Raw genomic sequence first — 24,113 nt, 5'->3', positions numbered from 1 at the left:
CGATGTAGATGGAGGTCTGCTGTGGAGGAGATGATGGAGATGGAGGTCTGCTGTGAAAAAGCTGTGAAGAAGACAATGGAGATGTAGGTCCGCTGTGGAGGAGACGATAGAGATGGAGGTCTATTGTGAAGAAGCTGTGAAGAAAACGATGGAGATGGAGGTCCGATGTGGAGGAGACGATATAGATGGAGGTCTGCTGTGAAGAATACGATGGAGATGGAGGTCCGCTGTGGAGGAGACGTTGGAGATGGAGGTCTATTGTGAAGAAGCTGTGAAGAAGACGATGGAAATGGAGGTGGCTTAAAGAAGATGATGGAGATGAAGGTGGCTTGAAGAAGATGATGAAGCTTTTCTGCCACCGATTGATGAAGGAGAAGGTAGAAGCGATGTAGTGGTCAAATATTTTTGCCGCCGATTGTGAATGGGAAGAAAAGGGATGAGTGCGTATTAGGTTTTGAGGGTAGAGTGGTCAAGTATTTCTTGTTCCACTTAGTTCTAGGGGGTAAGGGTGAACTACCTTGTCCCATCCGTGTTCTAGTTAGTCCCACATAAGGCCACACCAAACATAGGACAATTGTGTTTTGTCCTGTCCTGTCCCACCCTGTCCAACGTACCAAACACACCTTTATGGTCAACATATGAGAGGATCACCACCATGATCAAACAATGCCCCTCGGAGGCGATCCATGTGGTTAGTTTGGTAAATCCCATAAAAATGACTATTTTGTTAATACATCAGGTATATTCTGGTCATTTTCGTGAAAACCCCCTCTTTTAATACCATAAACACAAATATGAAATCACGTTTCATTATAAATACCAACTTCCTCTTTGATTTTTTTGGGTTGAATCATATTTCGTCTTTTAGTGCAACACGTTTCATTATGAATACCAATCTCATCTTTGATATATTATATGGTCGCTGCCTTTGCCTATTTCGTGCAACTAACTGCGGATGAACATAATCAAATAGAAAATAAATATCTCATTTTAAAATATAAAAATTCTAAAATATAATTAGGATAATTATCGATTTCAAACAAAATAATTAATTATTATATTTATAAAAATTATATTATTAAACCAAATATAAATTACTTCGTTATTGAACCTAAATTAATGCATGATAAAAAAAATTGAATTAAAAAATTACACAAAAAATAGGAATTTTAAATAGTTAATTTGATACTAATATCAATATATTTTTATCAAATTTTTATGATATCAGTTTTATATTTTATTCAAAAATAAAAACATCATCGCTTTTTCAAAATCACATGAAACCATATAACAACTACTGAGATAAAGAAAAAAAATGAAATATTAAACTCAAGATGTATCTCGCTGCATTGCGTGAGTACAATAGATTTAATAATCTATACTATATTATAAAACATTTGACAAAAACTTTTAAAAACGATTTTTTATGCACGAAATACTGTTTAATGATGCATATTACTTGAAATTTAAGATTATAAGTAAATTGTGCATAAGTACAACTTATTAAAGCTCTATACTTGAATTCGTCTAACTAACTGCAGATAAACATGATCAAATATTGGATAAACATCTTATTTTATATATAAAAAATCTAAAATATAATTAGGATAATCATGGATAACTAATAAAATACTTAGTTATTATCTTTATAAAAAAATATATTATTAAATCTAATTACTTTATTCATAACAAAAATATATCGATATTCGTATTAAAGTAACTATTTAAAATTCCTCATTTTTTGTGTAACTTTTTAATTCAAATTTTTTATTATAATTTAATTTAGGTACAATAACGAAGTAATTTATATTTGGTTTAATAATATAATTTTCTTATAAAGATAATAATTAATTATTTTGTTAGAACTCGATAATTATCTTAATTATATTTTAGATTTTTATATTTTAAAATAAGATGTTTATCCTCTATTTGATTATGTTTATCTGCAATTAGTCATACGAATTCAAACATCGAGCTTTAATAAGTTATACTTTTGCATAATTTACTTGTAATCTTGAATTTTAAGTAAACATTGGTTTTATGTGGTTTTGAGAAAGTGATAATGTTTTTATTTTTGAATAAAATATAAACTTAAAAATATCATAAAATTTTGAAAAAAAATATCGATATCAGTATTAAATTAATCTTTTTTAAAGTTCTTGTGTTTTGGTATAATTTTCTTAACTATTTTTTAATTATAATTTAATTTAGATTTAATAACAAAGAAATTTAATTTAGGTTTAATAATATAATTTTTTATAAAGATAATAACTAAGTATTCTGTTAGTTATCAATGATTATTCTAATTATATTTTAGATTTTTTATATTTAAAATGAGATGTTTATCCAATATTTGATTATGTTTATCTGCAGTTAGTTAAACAAATTCAAGTATGAAGATTTAATAAGTTGTACTTATGCACAATTTACTTGTAATMTTAAATTTTAAGTAATATGCATCAATAAACAATATTTCGTGCATAAAAAATCGTTTTTAAGAGTTTTTTGTCAAATTATTTATAATATAGTATAGATAATTTAGGTTTAGTAACAAATAAATTTAATTTAGGTTTAATAATATAATTTTAGATCATAACTAAATATTTTGTTAGTTATCAATGATTATCCTAATGATATTTTAAATTTTTTACATTTAAAATAAAATATTTATCCAATATTTGATTATGTTTATCTGTAGTTAGTTATACGAATTCAAGTATTAAGATTTAATATGTTGTACTTATGCACAATTTACTTGTAATCTTGAATTTTAAGTAATACTCATCAATAAAAGTACTTCATACATAAAAAATTGTTTTAAAGAGTTTTTGTCAAATGTTTTATAATATAGTATAGATATAAAAAATCTAAAATACAATTAGGATAATCATTGAGTTCTAACATAGTCATCATCCTTATAAAAATTATATCATTAAGCCAAAAATAAATTATTTCACTGTTAGATCTAAATTAAATTATAATAAAAAATTGAATTAAAGAAATTGTACAAAAAAAACTTTTAAATAATTAATTTGATATTAATATTAATATTTTTTTTTAAGATTTTATGATATCTTTGAATTTATTTTTATTCAAAAATAAAAACATTATCTTTATCAAAACTACATAAACCATATTATAAAACATTAAAATAAAGATATATCTCACCACATCAATCCTTAAAAAGAAATTACGCCACTTAAAAATAAATTACGCGATAACCCTTAAAAGAAATGTTTGGAAAAAATAAAAATAAGCCCTACTTGGTTCCAAAACCCTGCTAACCATTTTGTATCAGGGTGATGCAAAACCATTCCAAAACCTTACTCTTGAACGTTCTCCCACCTCCCACTCTTGAACGTCTCCCTCTTCAGACGGTCTCCGGCGAGGGCTATCTTCATCTTCTCCGTCGATCTCTGCTCTCTCAAGGTATGTGATTTTCTGGTTTTTTTCCGTTTCTTGTTCATCCCTGTTCTCTCCATTCGATCTCTGCTCTCACAAAGGTATGTGACCGGGATTTTTTTTGGCTTCTTCTCTACCTGAAAACAGAAAGCAGCCATTAGTGAATGGTGAAGCTTCTAATAGACTAGGTGGTATTCACTCTCTTTTCTTATGGATTTCTCTACGTATAACAAAAAACCAACCATCACAGCTTGGTTTAGGTTGATTAAATTGAGCCCTAAGTTACCTTTTCCATGATTTTCTTGACGAACATCCATGATTTGGTGTAATTTAGCTTCATATAAAAGTTACATGTTCATCAAACCCAAATCCTTTATGGGAATTTTTGTTCAACTTTGGTCAGTAGAAGAAATCAAGAATTTTTTTAACTACTTTAAGGAATAGGAATAGCTATGGTATACAACAACCATATTTCATAACAGGCTAACATGATAATTTGTTATCATCCAGGTTGTTCATTCAGAGGAGTTACCAAACAACCATATTTCATTCTATATCATAAAGAGCCTGTTAAGCATTCCGACCCCTTAACCATTCTGTAGCAACCCATTCGGCAACTGTTAAACAACCCCTATCTGCATTAACAAGAAACTACCCAAAATACCCCCAAGGGAAATAATCTCCTGCTATTCGCAAAACAACTCCACTAGTGTTCCCTAATTACCTCCTTTACGTGCCTTTCTTCTAGCACAAGTGAAATGCATCGGTGGATGAGTGGCACGAGTCAACTGATTTTGATGTTAAACAGAAGTTTGGTCACTCAATTAGTTAGGATATATTACATGGTCGCTGCCTTGCCTTTTTCAAAGTGTTATGTACTTGTGTATACAAACTGGTAGCCTTCCGGATTTGCGATCATTTTTTACATTGTTTCTCTACTTATTATAGGTTACAACAAGAGATTAACACTATAATTTCTCCTGTCTTGTTAATCGATCATCTGTTTATAATGATTCAAATTAGCTTTGGTTTTATTTTTACCAATTTATATTTCATGGATTATCACAAATTCACAATTCTTTGGACTTACAGATATCGATGAAAATCGCAATAGAAGGATGCATGCATGGGGATTTGGATAATGTTTATGCAACTCTCTTGCATTTACAAGAAGCTGAGAAGACAAAAATTGATCTTCTAATTTGTTGTGGTGATTTCCAGGTTAGCACTACATTGGTTCAACTTTCTTTCTGAAGTACTATTTTGGAAGTTGTTTACTCTTACCATATACTAGTTTGAGCCTTTGAGGTTTATCTTTTCTTTATTGGGTTTATAACATTTGTTATTCATCCACATTACACGTCCGGCTCCGCTGGGATTTGTTTTCCTTTGTTATTCCACTTGCAATTGTAGTAAATATCAATGGCAATTGTCACGTGCAAAAACTCAAAAAAACAAAAAAAGCAAAGGATAAGAGAGGAGTAATACTTTTTTACTTTTTCTTTTATTTTTTCTTCGGTGCTCCTTTTCCCATTATGAACGATATGACACTTTTTAATGGAACCATCTGCCATTGCCCTCATTTGTTACATTTAAAAGTTTGGTTGAAGCGTAACAAACGTTATTTGTTTCATTAAAAACATTTTCATGATCAACATATGAATAATGTTCACCTATGTTACTGCTCTTTTTGACCATGCTTTTAGGACCTGTTGTGGATTGCTTAAAAACTGTTTTTCTTTCTTATTTTTCTTCTTTATTTCTTCTCTATATAAATAGTGTGAAGTTGTTGCCTTCATTTGATTTTCGTTGTTAATAGCAGATAATTTTTTGGTGGTATTTGAATGGGTCTTTGTTTCACCATCTGTATAACTTTTCTTTTGAACGCCAAACACATGTAGTTATTTATTATTATTCTCATATATTTAAATACACCTTTTCATCATAACTGAATGTCTATATGACCGAGTGTCAATCTGAGATGTTCTTTTGACCAGGCTGTTAGGAATGAGAAGGATTTGGAAAGCTTAAGTGTACCACCTAAATACAGGAGCATGAATTCTTTCTGGAAGTACTACTCCGGAGAAAAAGTAGCTCCATTTCCGACTATATTCATCGGAGGAAATCATGAAGCATCCAATTATCTCTGGGAATTGTGAGTGTTTTTGTCTTTACTTCATGTTATTGCTATTGAAGAAGGATAGTTATTTTGATGCTCTACCATGTCTAATTGTTGGTTTTCTATTATTTTCTTTTTTACTTATGTTATTTAACTACTAGTTGTGTACCCGTGCAATGCGCTGGGAGCCGTGACTTTTAACGATTTTGAAGTTTTACTGGTTTTATTAGAGAAGATTTAACGATGATATAAGTTACACTTGGTCTTTACATATTAATACAATTTGAATAAATAAGAGTTGTGGTTCCAATTACAGTCTATCGATAAAAGTTTAAAATCCAATATATTTAAAATCCAACATATTTAAACGACTCCACAAATGTGTTTGATTTACACCAAGAGCAAAGAATCAAGAGATCGAGAGCGAGACCGAGAGTTCTAGAGCAATTGAATGGCAGATGAATGGGAGAACTTTTAACAACTCATGGTGAATATCAGTTTGAATCTCACCTTGGGGGATGGGGAGAAGACATAGAGGTATGAGAGGGTGAAGGCATGAGTGAAAGGTATCAAAAGTATCTTGGGAACATGAAAAGAAAAGGTAATAATGTGCAGTGGTAACTTGTACTATATGTTATTTTAATTGTAGATTAAGAGATTTTAAGTCTGAATGCATAAAGTAGTAGTACTTAATGCATTATGAGTTGTTTTTAAGACTTTTAAGACTTTGTGCATCAAAAATTGTTTTTAAGACTGGTTTATAAGGTAGTATAGATGTTGAAGATTCGATATCAAGAACATGGTGACTTCTATCTCTTATTGTGCTGCATTGAATCGGGTAATAAAGTGATGACCGTTGTTATCTTCATTGGTTTGGGTGTGATAGAACTCCCAAAATAAATACTATGTCTAAGGTTTGTTTATTTGGGATTCATTTACTTCAATGGAAATGTGAATTTTGTTATCACACAAGCAGACAAGCTTCATTACGGGTGATGGTTCATGACTGGATGTTAGGTTTGCTAGGATGATCCCGAATTAGGTCATATATGAAGCTGCTTTGAATATTATGAGTTCTGCTTACACGTAGGTGAATTGTAGTAGAATTCATTGATATGATTTGATGAAACAATTGCAATTAAACATTGATTATGTTGGAAATCGAATGTTCATTACTTTCCTAACTTTGCTATCCACGATTACACATGGCAAAACTTTTTGATAATCCCCTTTTTCCTCACAAACTCCTATTTATATTTCTCCGTCACTATACAACCCCTTCCCCAACTGACTATGCTACTTGACAACAAAATCCAACCCATTTCGAATTTTTGAATTTCCCAAGTTACCATTTCCTTCTTCTAGAGTATGTACCGTATTTTCAGTCCTAACAATACCCTCCTCTAAGCTTTCTCCATTGTCCTGAAGGTGAAAATTGCGAGATCAAGAACTCAACAATGCAAAATCTTCCCATGTTGCCTCAAAAAGTGGCAAGTTCTTCCACTTGATTAACACTTTTGATACTTTTGCGCTTGTCATTCTACATTGCAACAATTCCTCCGGTTCGACCTCCAACACCCCTTCGTCACTTAGCTGATTAGGAAGTTTTATAGAAAAAAAGTCTACTCGATTGCTTTCTGTAATTGAGACACGTGAAACATTGAATGTGTTTGAGTTGTTTGAGGCTATCGTAGCTTGTACGCCACCTTACTTACCCCCTCTCTCTCTCTGTTACTTCGAATGGGCCATAAAACCTTGTTGACAACTTCTGATTTCATCTATCTTGCAACGACCTTTGACGATAAAGTTGGAGCTTTAGCAATACCATCTTCCTCATCAAAAACTCTACTTGTTGCCGATGTCTATCGGTTTGCAACTTCATCTTTTGTTGAGCTCTAATCAACGCTGCCGACTTGCTATACACCTAAATATTATCGAAAAACACCAAAACATATTTCCTCATCAATGGTCGAAACACCACATTCATCAAGGCTTGGAATGTTGCCGGTGCGTTTGTCAACCCGAAGGGCATGAACCAAAATTTGTAGTGCCCTTCATGCATTCAAAATGTGGTTTTATGTACATCTTTCTCTCGCATCCGAATCTGGTGGTATTTTGTTCGAAGGTCCAACTTCGAAAAACACGCTGCTTCGTGCAACTCGTCCAAAAGCTCATCGAATGAGAAACTTGTCTGGTACAGTTGCTTTATTAAGCACCTTATAATTGATGAAAAATCGTCAACTCCGTCTTTCTTTTGAACCAATAAAACCAGACTCGAAAAGGGACTTCGACTGAGCTCGATAATCCCTGTTTCTAACATTTCTTTCTCCATGGAGGACTAACCTTGAGTCCCAAACACTCTACCAGCGTGGATGAGATGAAATTATGCGAAGCTCTGCTGTTAATCAAGATCACCACTCATTGTTCACCTACTAACCCTTCTAACTTCATTGTTTTTGAAGTGGAGAAACCAATCACTGAATTCAATGACACTGTCACGTCTTGTTCTCCGGCCTCCGCATATGTTTGCCAATTCTGTGTCTCCCTCACATCCTTCTATTTCCTCTTCTCCATTGTCATCCTCATTTTCTTGCAACACAATCACATTCAACTCCCTTTTCTTGCATCGATGTCCTAGCGAGTACTTTTCGTCACATCTGTAGCACAACCCTGCTGTCTCTTTAGTTCAATTTTTTAATTGATAGTTTCTGGAATTTTGTCGGATTCCTCGTGGACGACCCTCTTGTTTGGGTGAGTGTTTCTAGTATTTTCCCTCTTCATAGGCTTGTCTATGTGGTGCGAAACCCTTGAAAGACTTGGCTCGGTTTACTTTTACCATTCGATTCCATTCTTCTTATTTGCAATGATATCCATTGTTTGATTCAACATATGAGAAGGCACCTACTTTAGCCCTGATTTTCGATAGAAGTCCCTTAATAACTGTCTTACATAAGTCTCCTCCAAAATGTCTTCTAACAAGGCCACAAAAGGTCTTTTATATTCAACCACGCTCCCTTCCTGCTTCCCGGCTAAAACTTGTTTATAAAGATTGCCATCCGTTGTAAATCGAAACTATATCAACAACAATTGCTTAATTCCTTCCGGACAACGATAAGTTGTTTGTTCTCCCATTAACACCACCTCAGTGCATCCTCTTCAAAAGACATCACATCCACCTCCATACACTCTTTGTTTGTCAATTTACTGAGAGCCAAATGCTTGTCAGCCCTCAACAACCACCCATCATGATTAGTTTAATCAAATACTGGCAACTCTAGTTTGTGCCTCTTTATGGCGAAGAATGGTCCATGGTTGGTGAAACGTCTTTCGCCAATTCTGCCGCGTCTTTCACCTCCCTCAGCCTCGTCATCGCTCTTAGCCGCTGATATTTTCACCCATTCCTCGTGCAAATGAGCAATAGTATCTAACTTCTGCATCATCGAGTCCATCTTTTCTTCAAGTGAGCCGATCTTCCCCTGAAATTCACCCAACTTTGTTAATACCAATTGATATGATTTGATGAAATCAATTGCAATTAAACGTTGATTATGTTGGTAATTGAATGTTTATTACTTTCCTAATTTTAGAGAGGTAGGGATCTCCATGGTTACACCTGACAAAACTTCTCGACAACCTCATTTTTCCTCACAAACTCCTATTTATATTTCTTCATCACTATAAAACCCCCTCCCGAATGGACAACACTACTTGACAATAGAATCCAACCCATTTCCTCTAATTGAATTTCCCAAATTACCCTTTCCTCCTTGTAGAGTACGTATATTGTATTTTTGGCCTAACAAATTCTTGAGAGAGGCACATTAAGTTAATTATTTGCCGAAGGGTGAATGGGAGCAGTTTTCGTAGGATGTGTATGCTTATAACATATATTGACGAGCATGTTCTAGAAGTTAACGGTTTAGAAGTAGGGAACTGTAGAAGCAAGTAAACTCTAGGATGTTAAGATATTTTTATTCTGAAAGACTTTTAGTTGTTCACATTATCTTTATTTTGAAAGAACTTGAGTTGGCAGTAAGTAGGCATTAAACTTTGTCTCAATTAGTTAGGGCAACTTGATTGGCCTTCTAGGAATTTCGTGCATTGCTTCATTGGCAACTAATCGTTAAGTTAAGCAACTCAAAGTTTATGCAGGAATTACTTGACTTTTCTGAACTTCTGTTCATCAATTATAACTTTCTTCAATTTGAAGGAACCTTACCGATCTTTTTTTTGCAACTGTATCAGTGGAACTCTGAAACTAGTAATTCAAAGAAGTAAGTATATCAATATTATACATTATCAAACTCTATTCTCATATGTTTGTATGACAAAGTTATATTTTATATATTTAAATGAAATTATGTTCTTGCTTAAGCGTCCTTTAATGCTCACTAGGTGATTGTGTTGGAAGGTCACTCAAGTGTGTATTGCTTTTAAAAAAAATTGATTGACAAAAAATCGATAGCTAACACCAAAGGCTATGTTATACAAATGGTATACATTAAAACTGAACAGCTTAATGCATACGCTTAGTTCCTGCTTAACCAATTTTGCATCAAGTATTTAGTTGTCTGCTTAGCGTCTTTTTTAGAGTACCAACTTTTTTAGAGTACCGCTCGTTGGCTTGTTCATCGTGCTTCTCTTGCATTTGTGATAAGACTTGATTCTGTCAGCATTGAGTAGAATTGTGGTGTTTAACATCTATTTATCTTGTATTTTTTCTTTACCTGTTTTTACTTGCTTTTTAGAAGAGCATGCGTCTTATTTAGCATACACAAAAATAGATTACATGACAAACTGAGAACCTTCTTTTCTTTTGTTGATAATATTTTTAATTAGCAGTTTTGGTCATTGATTTATTATATTTTATTGATAAGTTGTGGAAGATTACTAACATATTAGTTGTTTATCTAGATACCATGGTGGATGGGCAGCACCTCATATATACTACTTGGGATTTGCAGGAGTGGTCAACTTTGGGAGTGTTCGCATTGGTGGTCTTTCTGGGATTTACAAGTCTCGTGACTATCATTTAGGTTAGTTATGTGCCTATTGCCTAACTTGTTTAAAGTGTTAAAAATTAAGTATTTACAACTATTTACCCAATGTCTTCATTGTATTAAGCTATCTTTGTGTAGAAAAATTTCAAATATAAATTTGTATAAATTAAAGCTTTTTTTGTGAGCCCTATATGCCTAGAACTGGATAAAGGTAGATGTAATTTTAATTACAAATCCATACATATGAGCCAACTGATTTTAGCAGCCTGTCTTTTCCTTGAACAGGACATTTTGAAAGACCTCCGTATAACAATAGTGATGTCAAGTCAGTGTACCATGTGCGGGAGTATGATGTTCACAAGCTCATGCAAGTTGAGGAACCTATTGATATTTTCATTTCACATGATTGGCCCCTTGGCATCACTGACCATGGGAACTGGAAAGACCTTGTCTGCGATAAGCCTCATTTTGAGAAGGAGGTAATTGGGATTGTTGTGTTATGTAAATTGTGGCCAGTGGCTTGAATTACATCCTCTTAATGGACCTAAAAACATTACCAAATTCATCTTCATCATATGGATAGATTGTGCCTTGTTTCTTAAGAGTGACTTAGATTCAGCTGCTACTTTTTGCATTTGAGAGTCTAGTTAGTATCACTGCTTCATCGGAAGCATGCTCAACTCTCCATTTTGGCCATCACTATGTGCATGTGTGTTTGTATTTGTCAAGTGAGTAAATATTAAGTTTTAATGGGGAGTGTATAGACGAGAGGGTGGAAGTCAACATTGAGGGGCAAAGGGTACCCCAACAGGATGGATTTAAGTATGTATGCTCCATGATTCAGAAAGGGGGTGGGGTCAAGGATGACGTTACACATTGCATAAAGACAACGTGGCTGGGGTGTAGTGTAACCACAGGGTGTTGGGTGACAAGAAGGTCTGGCTAAAACTGACGAACAAATTTTTTAGGGTAGCAGGTAGCTATCAGACTTGCTATGTTGTATGGGTTGGAGTGTTGAGCGGTAAGGAAGGCATGTCAGAGGAATGTGGAAGTTGCAGAATTGAGAATGCTTAGATGGACCTGTTATAGAATCATGTTTGACAGAATACCGAATGGGGTCTTCCCGGCAGTGTTGGGATGGGAGTTGCTCTTATCACAAATTAGTTGAGGGAGAGGAGATTCCGGTGGTTTGGTCATGTTTGTAGGAGACAGATGGTGGCTCTAGTTAGGAGGGTAGAAAGTGTGACAATTGAGGGGGTGAGGAGGGGGGTAGGCCAAGGAGGACTTGAGATAAGCAACTAAGATTGGACATGATGGCTTTAGGCATTTCCGAGTACCTGACTCTGATAGCAGTTCTTGGAGATGCAAGACTCTGGTGTCAGACTTAGGGGTCGGGATCCAGACGGGAGAAATACGGGTTTGTACAGGATGCTTCTAACTTTGGCAAGTTCCGCGAAAATTTTAAAATTCTCTAGTATGCCTAAATAACTGAAATTTTCTAACCAAAGATAGCTGTGATTGATGGAACTTTCTGATTTACGTTACAAACAAAATAGTATGAAAACTATAAATATCTTGAAAATTGGGGGAGATTCGAAATCGGATTCCCAGATGAGGGAATTTGGGCCGAACTGTCGGGCCAAACTGTCAATTGCTGTTTTCCATGCGTTTGGCCCGTCGGGACTTTCTTGTTGTCTGGTTGCAATATTTGTAACTCCTCCTGGATCAAAAGTTGCATGCATTTATGTTTGTAAGTTCCCCTACGTTTTTGTCATGCTCCTACTGTTTCATCTCGACGAGTTGTTTAATCTGCCTCTGCATAAGTGATGGTGTCTTGGCTAGGCATGACTTGAGTGGTGCAGATGCACAATTGGACATGACATGGCTGGCACTTAGTCAGTGTATAGTACACATATTGAACATGAGTGATTCGTCCACATGGGGGTCTTGATAGTACATATTTGTTGGGACACTCATTTGTACATGGTCTTCATAGCACATATGTTCACCGATCCCATATGTATTTATACTCATTGGGAAGGCAAAAAAAGCAACATTCTCAGTCATTGATTTTTGTTTTATTTTTCATGCATTGCAGAATGAAAAAGACTACAATAAGACACTTTACACATATGCAGTATTTTGCTATCTAGAAATTGACAATCTTAAAGGTTTTGTTCTTCAGATTCAGGACAGAACTTTGGGAAGTAAACCAGCTGCAGAGTTGCTAGAAAAATTGAAACCTTCTTACTGGTTCTCTGCTCACTTACATTGCAAGTTTGCTGCTCTAGTTCAACATGAGGATGGAGGTCCAGTTACAAAATTTCTTGCTCTAGATAAGTGTATCCCAAGACGAAAATTTTTGCAGGTGCAGTTTGATATTCTTCCTCAGTTGCTTTTCAACTCGGTGTGTCTCCTTGACATTTCTTTTCGTGATTTCTGATTTGCATAGATTATTGAAGTTGAATCAGACCCTGGGCCACATGAAATTCAGTATGACGAAGAGTGGCTAGCAATAACCCGTAGGTTCCATTCCGTTTTCCCCCTGACTGCAAAACGTGCCAATTTTGGGTATTGACATTTAAGGAGACATCTGCTTTATAATTATTTGGATAAAAAGCAGACTATGACTCTCTTGGTTTTAGGTGTCTACAGCTTGACATGGAAGAATGTCGTCGATGGGTAAGGAGTAAACTGCAATCTAGAGGGACTAAACCTTTTGAGTTTGTTCGGACAGTTCCATGCCACAATTCTTCCGAGACTGTTGCTAATGGTACGTTATATATACTAAAATATAGGAATATTGTTTTCCTCTTAACTTTTTATGAATCTTTACTTTTAAGATTCGTCATGGTGCCCACCAATTTCATGTAATGAGAGAGGTTTTTAATAGTGACAAAGTTGGATGATATGGTGTGAACTCAATAACCTAAAAGTTTTCGGTCACTAATTTATATTAATTGATGAAGATATAGTTGAGGACATAATATTTTGTTCAACATCAAGCAATTCCAAACTGGCTAGTAACTTCATCCAGATGACCTTTCATAGTTGAAGAAGGGAAATAAAATCCGTTGAAAGAGAAAAGCAATGCCTAAAGTCCATCATATCAACACCTCAAGGTCTCCTAAGATTTTCATTCTTCATGGGTCCAGCAAAGGTTTTGAACGCATGGAATTCTGTTCGATTTTGGTGGACAGTGGCAAGTACAAATCATGGTAAGGATGTCTTTGGTCACTTGGGTACGTAATAGAAAAAGGATATTGAATAGGACGTAGACAACTGATACAAACTGGAACGAAATTAGACAGCAATCGTGTATATTCTGACGAAAATCAAACTTATGGCATTCAAGAGGCCATGGACTCTCCCTGAGCTTACGCTCAGAATACAATTGACAGCAAAACCGAAAATTAATTCTCCACCCACCTTCCCCCCAAACTAAAACCAACTCCCGCCTATTATTTTCAGGCCAAATAAAGTACTCCTGGACTTACTCTAGAAAGCAATAGAACAGGAACACAAACCAAAACCCCCGACTACTTCCTTCTATATGTAAAACGTATTGGAGGTTTACCAATACTCACCCTCAAAGCTTTCACCTTGTCCTCAAGGTGATAATCTGGAAATTGCTGCACTAAAGCATCCAGATACTCCTAAGAAGATTCAAAATCAGACATGCCTTGCCATTTAACCAAAACTTCTGACTGTCCGGGACCCCCATTCAACATAGGACGAGCGTCCAAAATGTCTTCTGGTTCTGCTAGTAATACGAACTCTTCCGTGAGTTGAGTTGGAATGTCTTTCGTTGAAGCACAATTCCCCACAGCTGCCCTTAATTGAGAAACATGAAAGACAAGGTGTATCTTAACCCCTACTAGCAATTCTAATCGATAAGCAACTTCCCACCCAATCTGTTCCAGCACTTTATAGGGTACATTGAATCTTGCCATCAACTTTGGGTTATGTCCACTTACTAATGATTTCTCTCTATAAGGGCGAATTTTTAGAAATACCCAATCACCAGGAACAAAAGTGACGTCTTTCCTTTTTAGATCAGCCTGCTGTTTCATCCGACATTGAGCCTTCAATAAATGCATCCTTACCTCATCCCAAATTTCATTCTGACTCATCAGTTCTTGCTCTACGGACTGCACATTAGAATTAGATGTCTTATAACGTAATAATGGTGGTGGTTCCCTCCCGTAAAGAACTCGAAAAGGAGAACATTTGAGTGAGGAGTAATATGAAGTACTATAAGATAACTTGGCCCATGATAACAACTTACTCTACTGCTTCCGTCTATCCGATACCCAACATCGTAGGTATTGCTCAAGGCTCCTATTAACGACCTCTGTCTATCCATACGTTTGTGGATCGTAGGCTGTACTAAACTTCAATTTAGTACCCTGTAACTTGAATCATTCTTTCCAGAATATACTTTGAAACACCTTATCTCGGTCGGATACAATGGATTGAGGAACCCCATGTAACCGAATAATTTCTTTCACGAACACTTCAGCCACTGATTGAGAATTAAATGGATGTTTTAAGCCAATAAAATGCACATATTTGCTAAAACGATCTACCACCACTAGAATCGAACTCATACCATTAGAACGTGGTAATCCTTCGATGAAGTCCATTGAAACTTCCTCCCAAATCGTATCGGGCAGCGATAAAGGTTGCAACAAGCTATGCTGTTATATCGGTCAGAATACGAAATATCGGTCAGGACCGATATTCGATATATGGTCCAAAATAGCGGTTAACATAATATTTCTTAGAATTATATATATATATATATAATATGCATTAATTAGAGTTTAGAAATATAGTTTCAAAATTAAAACATCACATCATCTAAAGTGTTCAAAAACGAGCTAATATAAGAGAAAGAAGAAGACCATTGTGGAGGCAGATCAATTTCAGACCTAATTTAAGTTACCAAGCCCAAAAAACTAGGCCCATGAAGTAACAAAAGCCCAAATATTTAAACCCTAAAAAATCGATATATCGGTCCGATATTTGCATCAAAATATCGCTAAAAATCGGGAAAAATCGGAAAATATCGCCGATAATATCGGGGACGATATTTTGACCGATATTTATGGATCGATATTTTCTCTTGGAGCGATATCCGATATATCGACGATATATCGCGATATTAACAGCATAGGCAACAAGCCTGCTGGACTCCCACTAAGATTTTTATTTCTTTGGCATATTTCACATCTTTTAACCAAATCAACAATATCCTTCCTCATGCCTATCCAAAACACCTTAGCTGCTACGTGTTGATATGTACGATCTTCTCCCGCATGTCCTTCGATAGGAGAAGCATGAAATTCTTCAAAAAGTAAAGGAACCATTGTGGAATTTCTGGGTAGTACCAATCTGTCCTTGTGCAACAGCAACCCCTGCCTAATCTTAAACCCTTTATGGGAAGAGGCATCTTTCAATAAGTAAGTCTTTATCCTTGTTAAAAGATCATCTCCATCAATCTCTTGTCTCAAATGGTCCCATTGTCTCCATTACGGTCCCCCCAAACTTGAACACTCAACCGTTCTTATTCTTTGGGACAAGGCACCGGCAGCTCGATTAGCACACCCCAGTTTATAGACAATAGAGAAATCATATCCCAACAGTTTACTTACCCACTTTTGGTACTCTGATTCCACCACCCTTTGCTCTAATAAGAACCGTAAACTTTGTTGATCACTCCTTACGGTGAAATGTCTACCCAACAAGTACGGTCTCCATTTCTGGACAGCAAACTCAACGGCCATTAATTCTTTTTCATACACTGATTTTGTTTATCTCTCAATGCTAACGCTTGGCTCAAATAAGCTATTGGCTGTTCCTTCTGCGTCAACACAGCACCCAACCGAACCCAAAAAACGTCAGTTTCGATGATAAAATCGGTCGAAAAATCAGGCAACCTCAGAACCGGGGCTGTTGATAACAACCTCTTTAACTCTTCAAAAGCAATCTGGGCTTCTTCAGACCCATTGGAATTGATTTTTCTTGAGCAAATCTGTAAGAGGATGAGCTACCATTTCATATCCTTTAATATACTTCCAATAATAACCTGATAATCCCAAGAATCTCTGTAATTCTGTCACCGAATTGCGAACATTCCAGTCAATAATGGTCTTAATCTTGGACTTTCCAATCTATCGCCACCAAACTCGCACTTCTTCTTGTTAGCATATAACCGATGTTGAGACAATTTCAAACGCCATCTTCAAATGATCTAGATGTTCTTCCATGGACTTGCTGTACACTAATATATCATATTATCATCAAAGAATACCAACACCAAATTTCTGCAAAAATTGTTTGAATACATCATTCATTAGCCCCTGAAATGTAGCTGTTGCATTGACGAGACCGAAGGGCATTACAAGGAATTCATCATGTCCTTGGTGAGTTCTAAAAGCGGTCTTCTGCACATCATTCTCTTTGATTCTGATTTGATGATATCCTGATTTTAGGTCCAACTTTGAAAACACACGAACGCCATATAATTTATCCAATAACTGAATCATGGGTATAGGAAACTTATCGACCATGGTAGCCTTGTTTAAAGCCCTGTAATCAATACAGAACCTCCAACTTCCATCCTTTTTTTAACCAACAACACCGGACTTGAGAACGGGCTTGCAATAGGCTGTATTAACACTGCTTTCAACATTTCTTTTACAAATTTCTCAATTTCATCTTTTTGGTAATGGGGATATCTATATGGACGAACATTCACAGGTCCTGTCCCATCCTTCAATACAATTCCATGTTCTTTCCGCCTCGAGGTGGCAGCCCCTGAAGCATGTGAAAAATTTGATCATAATCCCGTACTAAAGGTTCCAGCAGCGCTGCAGCAGTATCTTTTCTTCTTCACTTTCATTTCCAATTACACTCACCCAATGGCCCACTTGTTGTATCACTTTCCCCATGGCTTTTAATGATACTTTGGATCTGCCCAACGAAGGACCCCCTTTATCGAAACCGATTTCCCTTAAACTGTAAACTTCGTTACTTGCTGTTTCCAGTTAATATACGTTGCTCCCAGAGTCTCCAGCCATTGCACGCGTAGAATAACATCAGTATTACCGAGTTGTATAGGCAAACAATCCTCTATAAATCCAGATTCTGCAACGATAATATAACTCGCTGACAAACACCTTCCCCTTTCACTGTATTGCCTGTCCCCATATTAATAGTTTACCACCTCTTTTGAAATGAAATTGTGTGTAGCACCGCTATAATCAACACTACCACCTTCTGATTTTCAACGACCCCCTCCATTTTCATCGTCTTCGGATTTGTAAGACCAACAATGGAGTTAAGATGAACCTCAACTTTCTATCTGATATCAACCACATCTACCGTATTCAGATATTTCTCATCTTCTTCAGGATCTATCTCTTCGGCCGAATCCTCTTGGATGAGAATTACGTTCATCTCTTTCTTTTTACATTTATGGCCCGGGGAATATTTTTCCTCGCACCTATAACAGAGACCTAGTGATTGCCTCTGTTGTACCTCTTGATCTGATGACCTTCTAAACTCAGATCTAGATTTTTTTAAAGAAACAGGGACGAAACTGAATTGGAGGCACTACTTTTGATCTCCGTAACAGAATTCGAACTCCTCTTTCCCGAAAACAAAATTCTGTCTCTACCAATCACCTTATTCTTCATTTCAATTTTCAAAGCTGTTTCCATTGCTTCACTCAACGATACAGGGCTCAATAAACGCGGTTCGGCTTTAATAGAATTCTCTAAACCATTGATAAACTGGCTCAAAAAGACTTCCTCCGGTATTCCATCTAATGGAGCAGCAAGCTCCATGAATTTCCTCCTATAGTCATCGGTGGTACCCTCCTGTTTAACCACTATGAACTGCTCACGCAGCAATCCTGAAGCCAGCGATCTGAATTGCGTAAGCATTCGTTTCAAATCTTCCGACCTCGTGATCGGATGTCGTTTCTAAATGCGTCTCCTTCAAAAGCAATGAACGAAACATCGATATGCTCTTCTTGACTCAATCGATTTAAAGTAAAGTACCTTTCCGCTCTGATAATCCATCTGTCCGGATCCTTCCCTTTCAACGTTGGGATCTCCAATTTCCTTCCCTTCACGGCCAGGAAACGATTTGGATCCTGATTATCTCCTCCCTTTCTCCCTTTTCCACCAGATCCAGATGCGTCGTCTCCATTAGATGATGGAGTGGAATTCAATTTGTTGACCACTTCATCTTGTGGTTTGCTGATTCTCTCCATCTGTTGCATGATTGCTTGCATTCCCCGTTCGATCGAACCCACATTACTCTCCGAATCATCAACCCTCGTCGCCATGCTATACCATATCTGGATCATAGCCGCTCTTATACCAATTTGATACAAACTGGAACGAAAATGGACAGCTATCATGTATATTCCGATGAAAATTACACCCTATGGCATTCAAGAGGCCATGGACCCTCCCAGAGCTTACGTTCAGATTGCAATTGACAGCAAAACCGAAAATGAATTCTCCACCCACCTTTCCCCCAAACTAAAACTAACTCCCGCCAATTATTTTCAAGCCAAATACCATAAGTACCCCTGGACATATTCTAGAAAGCAATAGAACAGGAACACAAACCAAAACACCTTACTACTTCCTTCTATATGTAAAACGTATTGGAGGTTTACCAGCAACAAAGATGGTCAAGGTGTCATCATGCTTGGGGCTGTTATGTAGCCAAAGTTGAAGCATAAACTTTAGGTGGGGTGATGTGAGACTTGATATGGGTGGAAAATGTTAGGTTTCCAAGAAGGAACGATTGCATGATATTAGGGTAAGGCATGTGAACTTGGTGCTGATGGAAGAGAGACAATGGAACACCACCAACATGCTTGTTTATCTACCACATAGATTTTCTTATTTACTGGTGTGGAGAGAATTGTACCAAGAAGGTGGCATTGGAAACCCTAAATCAATTAGTGTGACTACAAGTGTACCTGTGTGAATGCAACAAAATGTAAAATTTAATAGTAAACCGAAAATTGACTTGTTATGATCTTTGTTTTTTGGATATAGATCAATTGTGAGATGAGTTTTCCAAAATCTCAAATATTTAGTTGTTGATTTGGTTGATTGACCTTTTTTTTGAAGGGTAGTAAAAGGTTTCTAAATAAATTTGTTCTTAAAATTTTAAGAACGGCAAAATAAGAATATTTTTGAAATTGAAAGATTTTGTATGCATTAATAATTTATGCTTAATGTTTTATAAGTTGCACCCTCGAAAGTTAGAGAGTTTCTAAGAACAAAAGCATAAATACTTTATAGTGTAGGTTACCATTAAGCAAGGCGATCCGTTTTTCTGGTCATCCACTATCCTAGTATTGGACATTGATTCACTTAGGTTATTTATGAACATTTCTGATTTTTAGCCTATACAAATTGGTTTAGGATACACTACTAGTTGATGCAATGACTTTGACCTCTGAGCTCTTTACTGGCATAAGAGCAACTGAATTTGACCCACTCCAGATAACATCTAAGTACATATTTTTGCTGCCATTTCTTTGCCTTTTGTTACTTGAGATTCATTCTACTCTATTTTAATCAAGTATCTTGGAGATCAACACCTTCTGCTGGTCTTAATCAGTTAATCTTTGTTTGTTGCTGATATTGCATATGTATATGGTGAGAGAATTGAAGTAACCCCAAGGGATGAACCTTTACTGCTAAGGTCTGCCCCTATTTGAGGTTCCAGTTTCAACTTCTCCTGCTGCCATGGGTTTAACTAAATTATCTTAATTAAAACAACCGTGAGCGAAAAAAATAAGAAAAAAAACCCGAGAAATCTATGTTTCTTGTTTATCTTTCCTTTATGCAGTTAAATTTCCGTGCACGTTTGTTAACTATTGTGTTCATTTGTTTTTGTCCAGGACATAATCGTAATCCTCAAACAGAAGCTTTGTTACAGTTTTTAGAACTTCCGTACATTCTTGACGAGAATGAGCCCGCTCACAGTCCAGCATTATCTATTTCCAGAGGTATCATTTCTTACTTTTCTGGGATTATTTGAAACTCATTTGATCCTCAAGTTACTGATTCTTCGGTTTTTATAAAATCATGAATACAACTGCTTTCCTATCTCTGGTTTTTTGTGAGAATAAGGGTCCATATGATTGCTGTATATGAGACTGAAATTCAGATATTTTTTTATTTATTAAGAAAATAAAACTGCACATTTTTACTTCTTATGGTCTTCTATAGCATCTATTCGTTTTTCTTTTTATCAGCCTTGTAAATCATCTATATCCGGTCAAGATAATTTCACTTGGTACATACAAAGTCTGCCGGTTCAAAAACATCCATTAAACTGTAACAATTTGAAATACTAAGGGCTGTTTGGTTTGATGGAACGATTTTGAGGGATTTGGATTTCATGGAAAGGATTTGGAATTGGAGGGATATGGATTTGGAAGGATTTGGGATGACCATTTTTTGTAAATAATTTTTAAAAACAAATTATAAATAATTAAATTACCTTTTTATTAATTGGTTATTACAAAACAAATGTTTTTAACATTTTCATAAACATTATTACAAATTCTACGGCCCATGAAATACCAATCACCTGAAATCCCATGTTTGTGGGATTTCAAATCTAGGAAATCCTTCAAACCAGATATGGGATTAGAATGGAATTTAATTCTAAATCTCTCAAAATCCAATCCAATTCTACAAACCAAAGGGGGCCTAAAATATTATTTGTTGCTAACTTAGTTCAATTTGAGCTTCATGGGTCAATTCATGTCCTTGGCTTTAAAAAACTGCCTTTTCATATGAAGCTTTTAAGCCCATTTTACCAATCTGTTCTGATGAGCGTATGGAGTTCAAAAACAAGCTTTGGTTTATAATCATAATCAAACATTGTTCGATTATTTGTATTTAGATAGCTAATAATCCTTCAGGTTAACTACCCATCTGAAACTCTCTAAATGGCCCTGAGAGGACTTGAACTGAAAACCAAGGCCTTACTAGTAATAGTATTATCCGGCTCTATATTGTTTACTTAAATGTATCCATACTTTAAAATTTACAGAACATAATCAGATCACCGCATGGTAGGATTTATTGGTCCATTCGGAAACATAGGATTTTTAAGTTAAACTGAACAAATTTTCATGTTTGTGTGTATTATACCACATGGCATTGTTACCATTTTTTGTATACAGCAGCAGGTCCAATTGACTATGATAGCGAAGATGGACCCGTTGAGGATGTGGATGAAATAGAACTTCCGGAAGAAGACGATGAAGAATCATGAGATCTAGATGTTTCCCGCTTACCTCCTTCCTTATTTTTGTCGCACAAATTTCGTATTGCAAGTGGAAGCTCTTTTTACGCCTTTCGCTAGAGGTGATCATTTGTAGGTTGGGTTTGCCTATTTTTTTGTTTAACATGTGGAAAAACGATCTGTTCTTTTCAAATTATATAACATCTATATATGGCAAATACTCATGTAAAAATAAATGATTTTGTACGTGAATCAACCTATGTTTTGTTTTACCATTTGTTTACGTATGAATCATTTTATTTGTATGTTGTTAACATTTATGTCTTTCTTATTTTGAAATATGTTGAAACCAAATAAGCACATTAAACAATAGAAATTAAGAGCATGATGTTTGATGTTCCACCATCTATTTCATAAGCTCAGATCCACAAATGTGAGATGTATATCATGTCATCTACAATAGCTTACAAAATGCTTACCAAGTTTACAATGTTCAAATGGCAGCCAGAAATGCTTGTATTTTTTTTCAAATAGCGATTCCTCATCCGCATAAGTGAAAATGTCAAAGATTGTATAAAACCAACATTTGCAAAGTAGCTAAAACCTCATATCAAGTTGAAGTGAGCTCCTCTTCTTTCACGAACCACTATCCAACTTGTACTCTAACACCGGACGATACCCTCTCAAATATCCCAAACTTGATGCTACCACAACCATTTGAATTTCTGAAATTGTCATATGCGGTGATAGATTCGCATATTGTGACCCAAACATGCTTTCTTGTCGGAGTCTGGCGTGAAAGGAAATACAGTTCATCACGATCATACAACCATGAGATACCTTAGAACCATTGCCTGAAATTGTTACCTCCTCTCGTGGGGCTAATTATCACATATCTAGGTAAAGCCGAAATATTTCTCACATTTGAGATAATATTTCCATCATACGTCCTCATTCTAGTGGATCCGACGCCAAACTCTTGCATATTGAAATGTTGCTTCCCTCCGTCACAAATATAGTGAACCAACTCAAATCGGGCTTCATATGAAATGATGCACTTCAATCAATCACACATTGGTAATCTACCATCGGAGAACTGAAGGAAAGAGGATGACACCTTCAGTAAGCTTAGGTTAAACCGGAAAAATAACAACAGAGCCCCTGGCATAATAATGATGCAAGTATACACCAAATATTGAGTTCGTTTTCAAGTAAGAAAGTGGTAAAAGTTACTGTAGGATCCCAAATCCTCTTCTATAAGTAATTAATGCTTTGAATGATATGAGGGAAAGCAACAAGTATTAACTACAAACAAACTATTAATAGTAGAAGATGATGAAAGAGATACAAACAATAAGGTATGCCATCATCATCATGTATGGATTGATTTCTGAGAAGATATGGAATTACACTAAGAACACACATAGTAATGTGTAAGAAGATCTAAGATCTCCCGAAATCACTCTCTCTCTCTCTAAGTTGTTACATACATATTAAATCGTACTAGAAACCCTAAACATATATTATTTATAGCCTAAATCAGGAAAGTCAATGGACTCTCAAATGTAGAAGCTCCATGTGTAAATGTGCAAGTAACCGCTTCATGCTAAGCCGTCAGGTTGTGATAGAAGATAACACTTAGAGATATCTTGACAAGTCGAACATTGAGCTAAGGAACAGAGGTGGCCAGAGGCTCTGCCTCTTCGGTACCATCTTTTGGTTAACCACACTCTGCTTGCAGCGTGGTTTCTGTTCGAGGCTCTGGTTCAACGAAGCTTCTAGTGCTGAAGACATCTAGTCCAAGTGACTTGGTTTCTTTTACAATACATTTACATCAGAGATATTTGGGGCTAACAAATACCAAGATCTTATCAACTAGGATCAGACTTCAAAGTTTTTAATAGTAAGTTGAGAATATAATGACTTCAATTAGAGAAGAAAAAAAATATATTTGAGCAAGTTTGATGATTTTCACAATGAAATATGAAGATATAACTAAAAATGAGTCACAAAAGCATCTATAAAAGTCCCCACCTCTCGACAGTGGACTTCCATAGCAATGCCCACAATCTCCCCACAAAGTCACCACTTTTACCAACAAGGCTTGTAGACCGAACAAAGCAGATTTCAAGGAATATAGTTCTGCTAGTATAGAGAGAATGCTCATATCTATATGTAACTGTTAGGTCCCTAAACTAGATCTAATACAATACAATAGTCAGTACATGTAGATAACACTCAAAACATGAACACATATTGAGATCAAGTTGTCATCATGTCATTGATTCATAAAA

The 24,113-nt window shown here is 35.7% G+C and overlaps 1 protein-coding gene across 2 annotated transcripts; it reads left to right on the top strand.

Moving 5' to 3' along the window:
* The first annotated feature begins 3,294 nt into the window (after positions 1-3,294).
* On the top strand, positions 3,295-22,093 carry LOC112504079 (lariat debranching enzyme). Of its 2 annotated transcripts, none has more exons than XM_025108049.1 (10): positions 3,295-3,429; positions 4,495-4,623; positions 5,400-5,557; positions 10,436-10,557; positions 10,807-11,000; positions 12,707-12,889; positions 12,974-13,092; positions 13,167-13,294; positions 20,462-20,569; positions 21,761-22,093. In XM_025108049.1, exons 2-10 carry the CDS (start codon positions 4,501-4,503, stop codon positions 21,847-21,849), a joined length of 1,224 nt encoding a protein of 407 aa, XP_024963817.1. In that variant the 5' UTR covers positions 3,295-3,429; positions 4,495-4,500; the 3' UTR covers positions 21,850-22,093. The 2 variants fall into 2 exon arrangements, with proteins under 2 accessions (XP_024963817.1, XP_024963816.1); XM_025108048.1 differs by having other exon boundaries at positions 21,758-22,093.
* The last annotated feature ends 2,020 nt before the right edge of the window (positions 22,094-24,113 follow it).

The sequence above is a fragment of the Cynara cardunculus genome, unplaced genomic scaffold (genome assembly GCF_001531365.2).
Source record: "Cynara cardunculus var. scolymus isolate 2C unplaced genomic scaffold, CcrdV1 Un_Scaffold_4556, whole genome shotgun sequence".
Taxonomy (NCBI): domain Eukaryota; kingdom Viridiplantae; phylum Streptophyta; class Magnoliopsida; order Asterales; family Asteraceae; genus Cynara; species Cynara cardunculus.
Note: the sequence above shows the minus strand (reverse complement) of the source record. Positions and strands in the feature narration are given on the sequence as shown.

Coding starts and splice junctions, on each gene's coding strand:
- LOC112504079 (XM_025108048.1), top strand. CDS start 4,501: ATGAAAATCGCAATAGAAGGATGCATGCATGGGGATTTGGATAATGTT. Junction 11,001..12,706: donor AGCCTCATTTTGAGAAGGAG/GTAATTGGGATT, acceptor TTTGTTCTTCAG/ATTCAGGACAGAACTTTGGG. Junction 13,295..20,461: donor TTCCGAGACTGTTGCTAATG/GTACGTTATATA, acceptor GTTTTTGTCCAG/GACATAATCGTAATCCTCAA.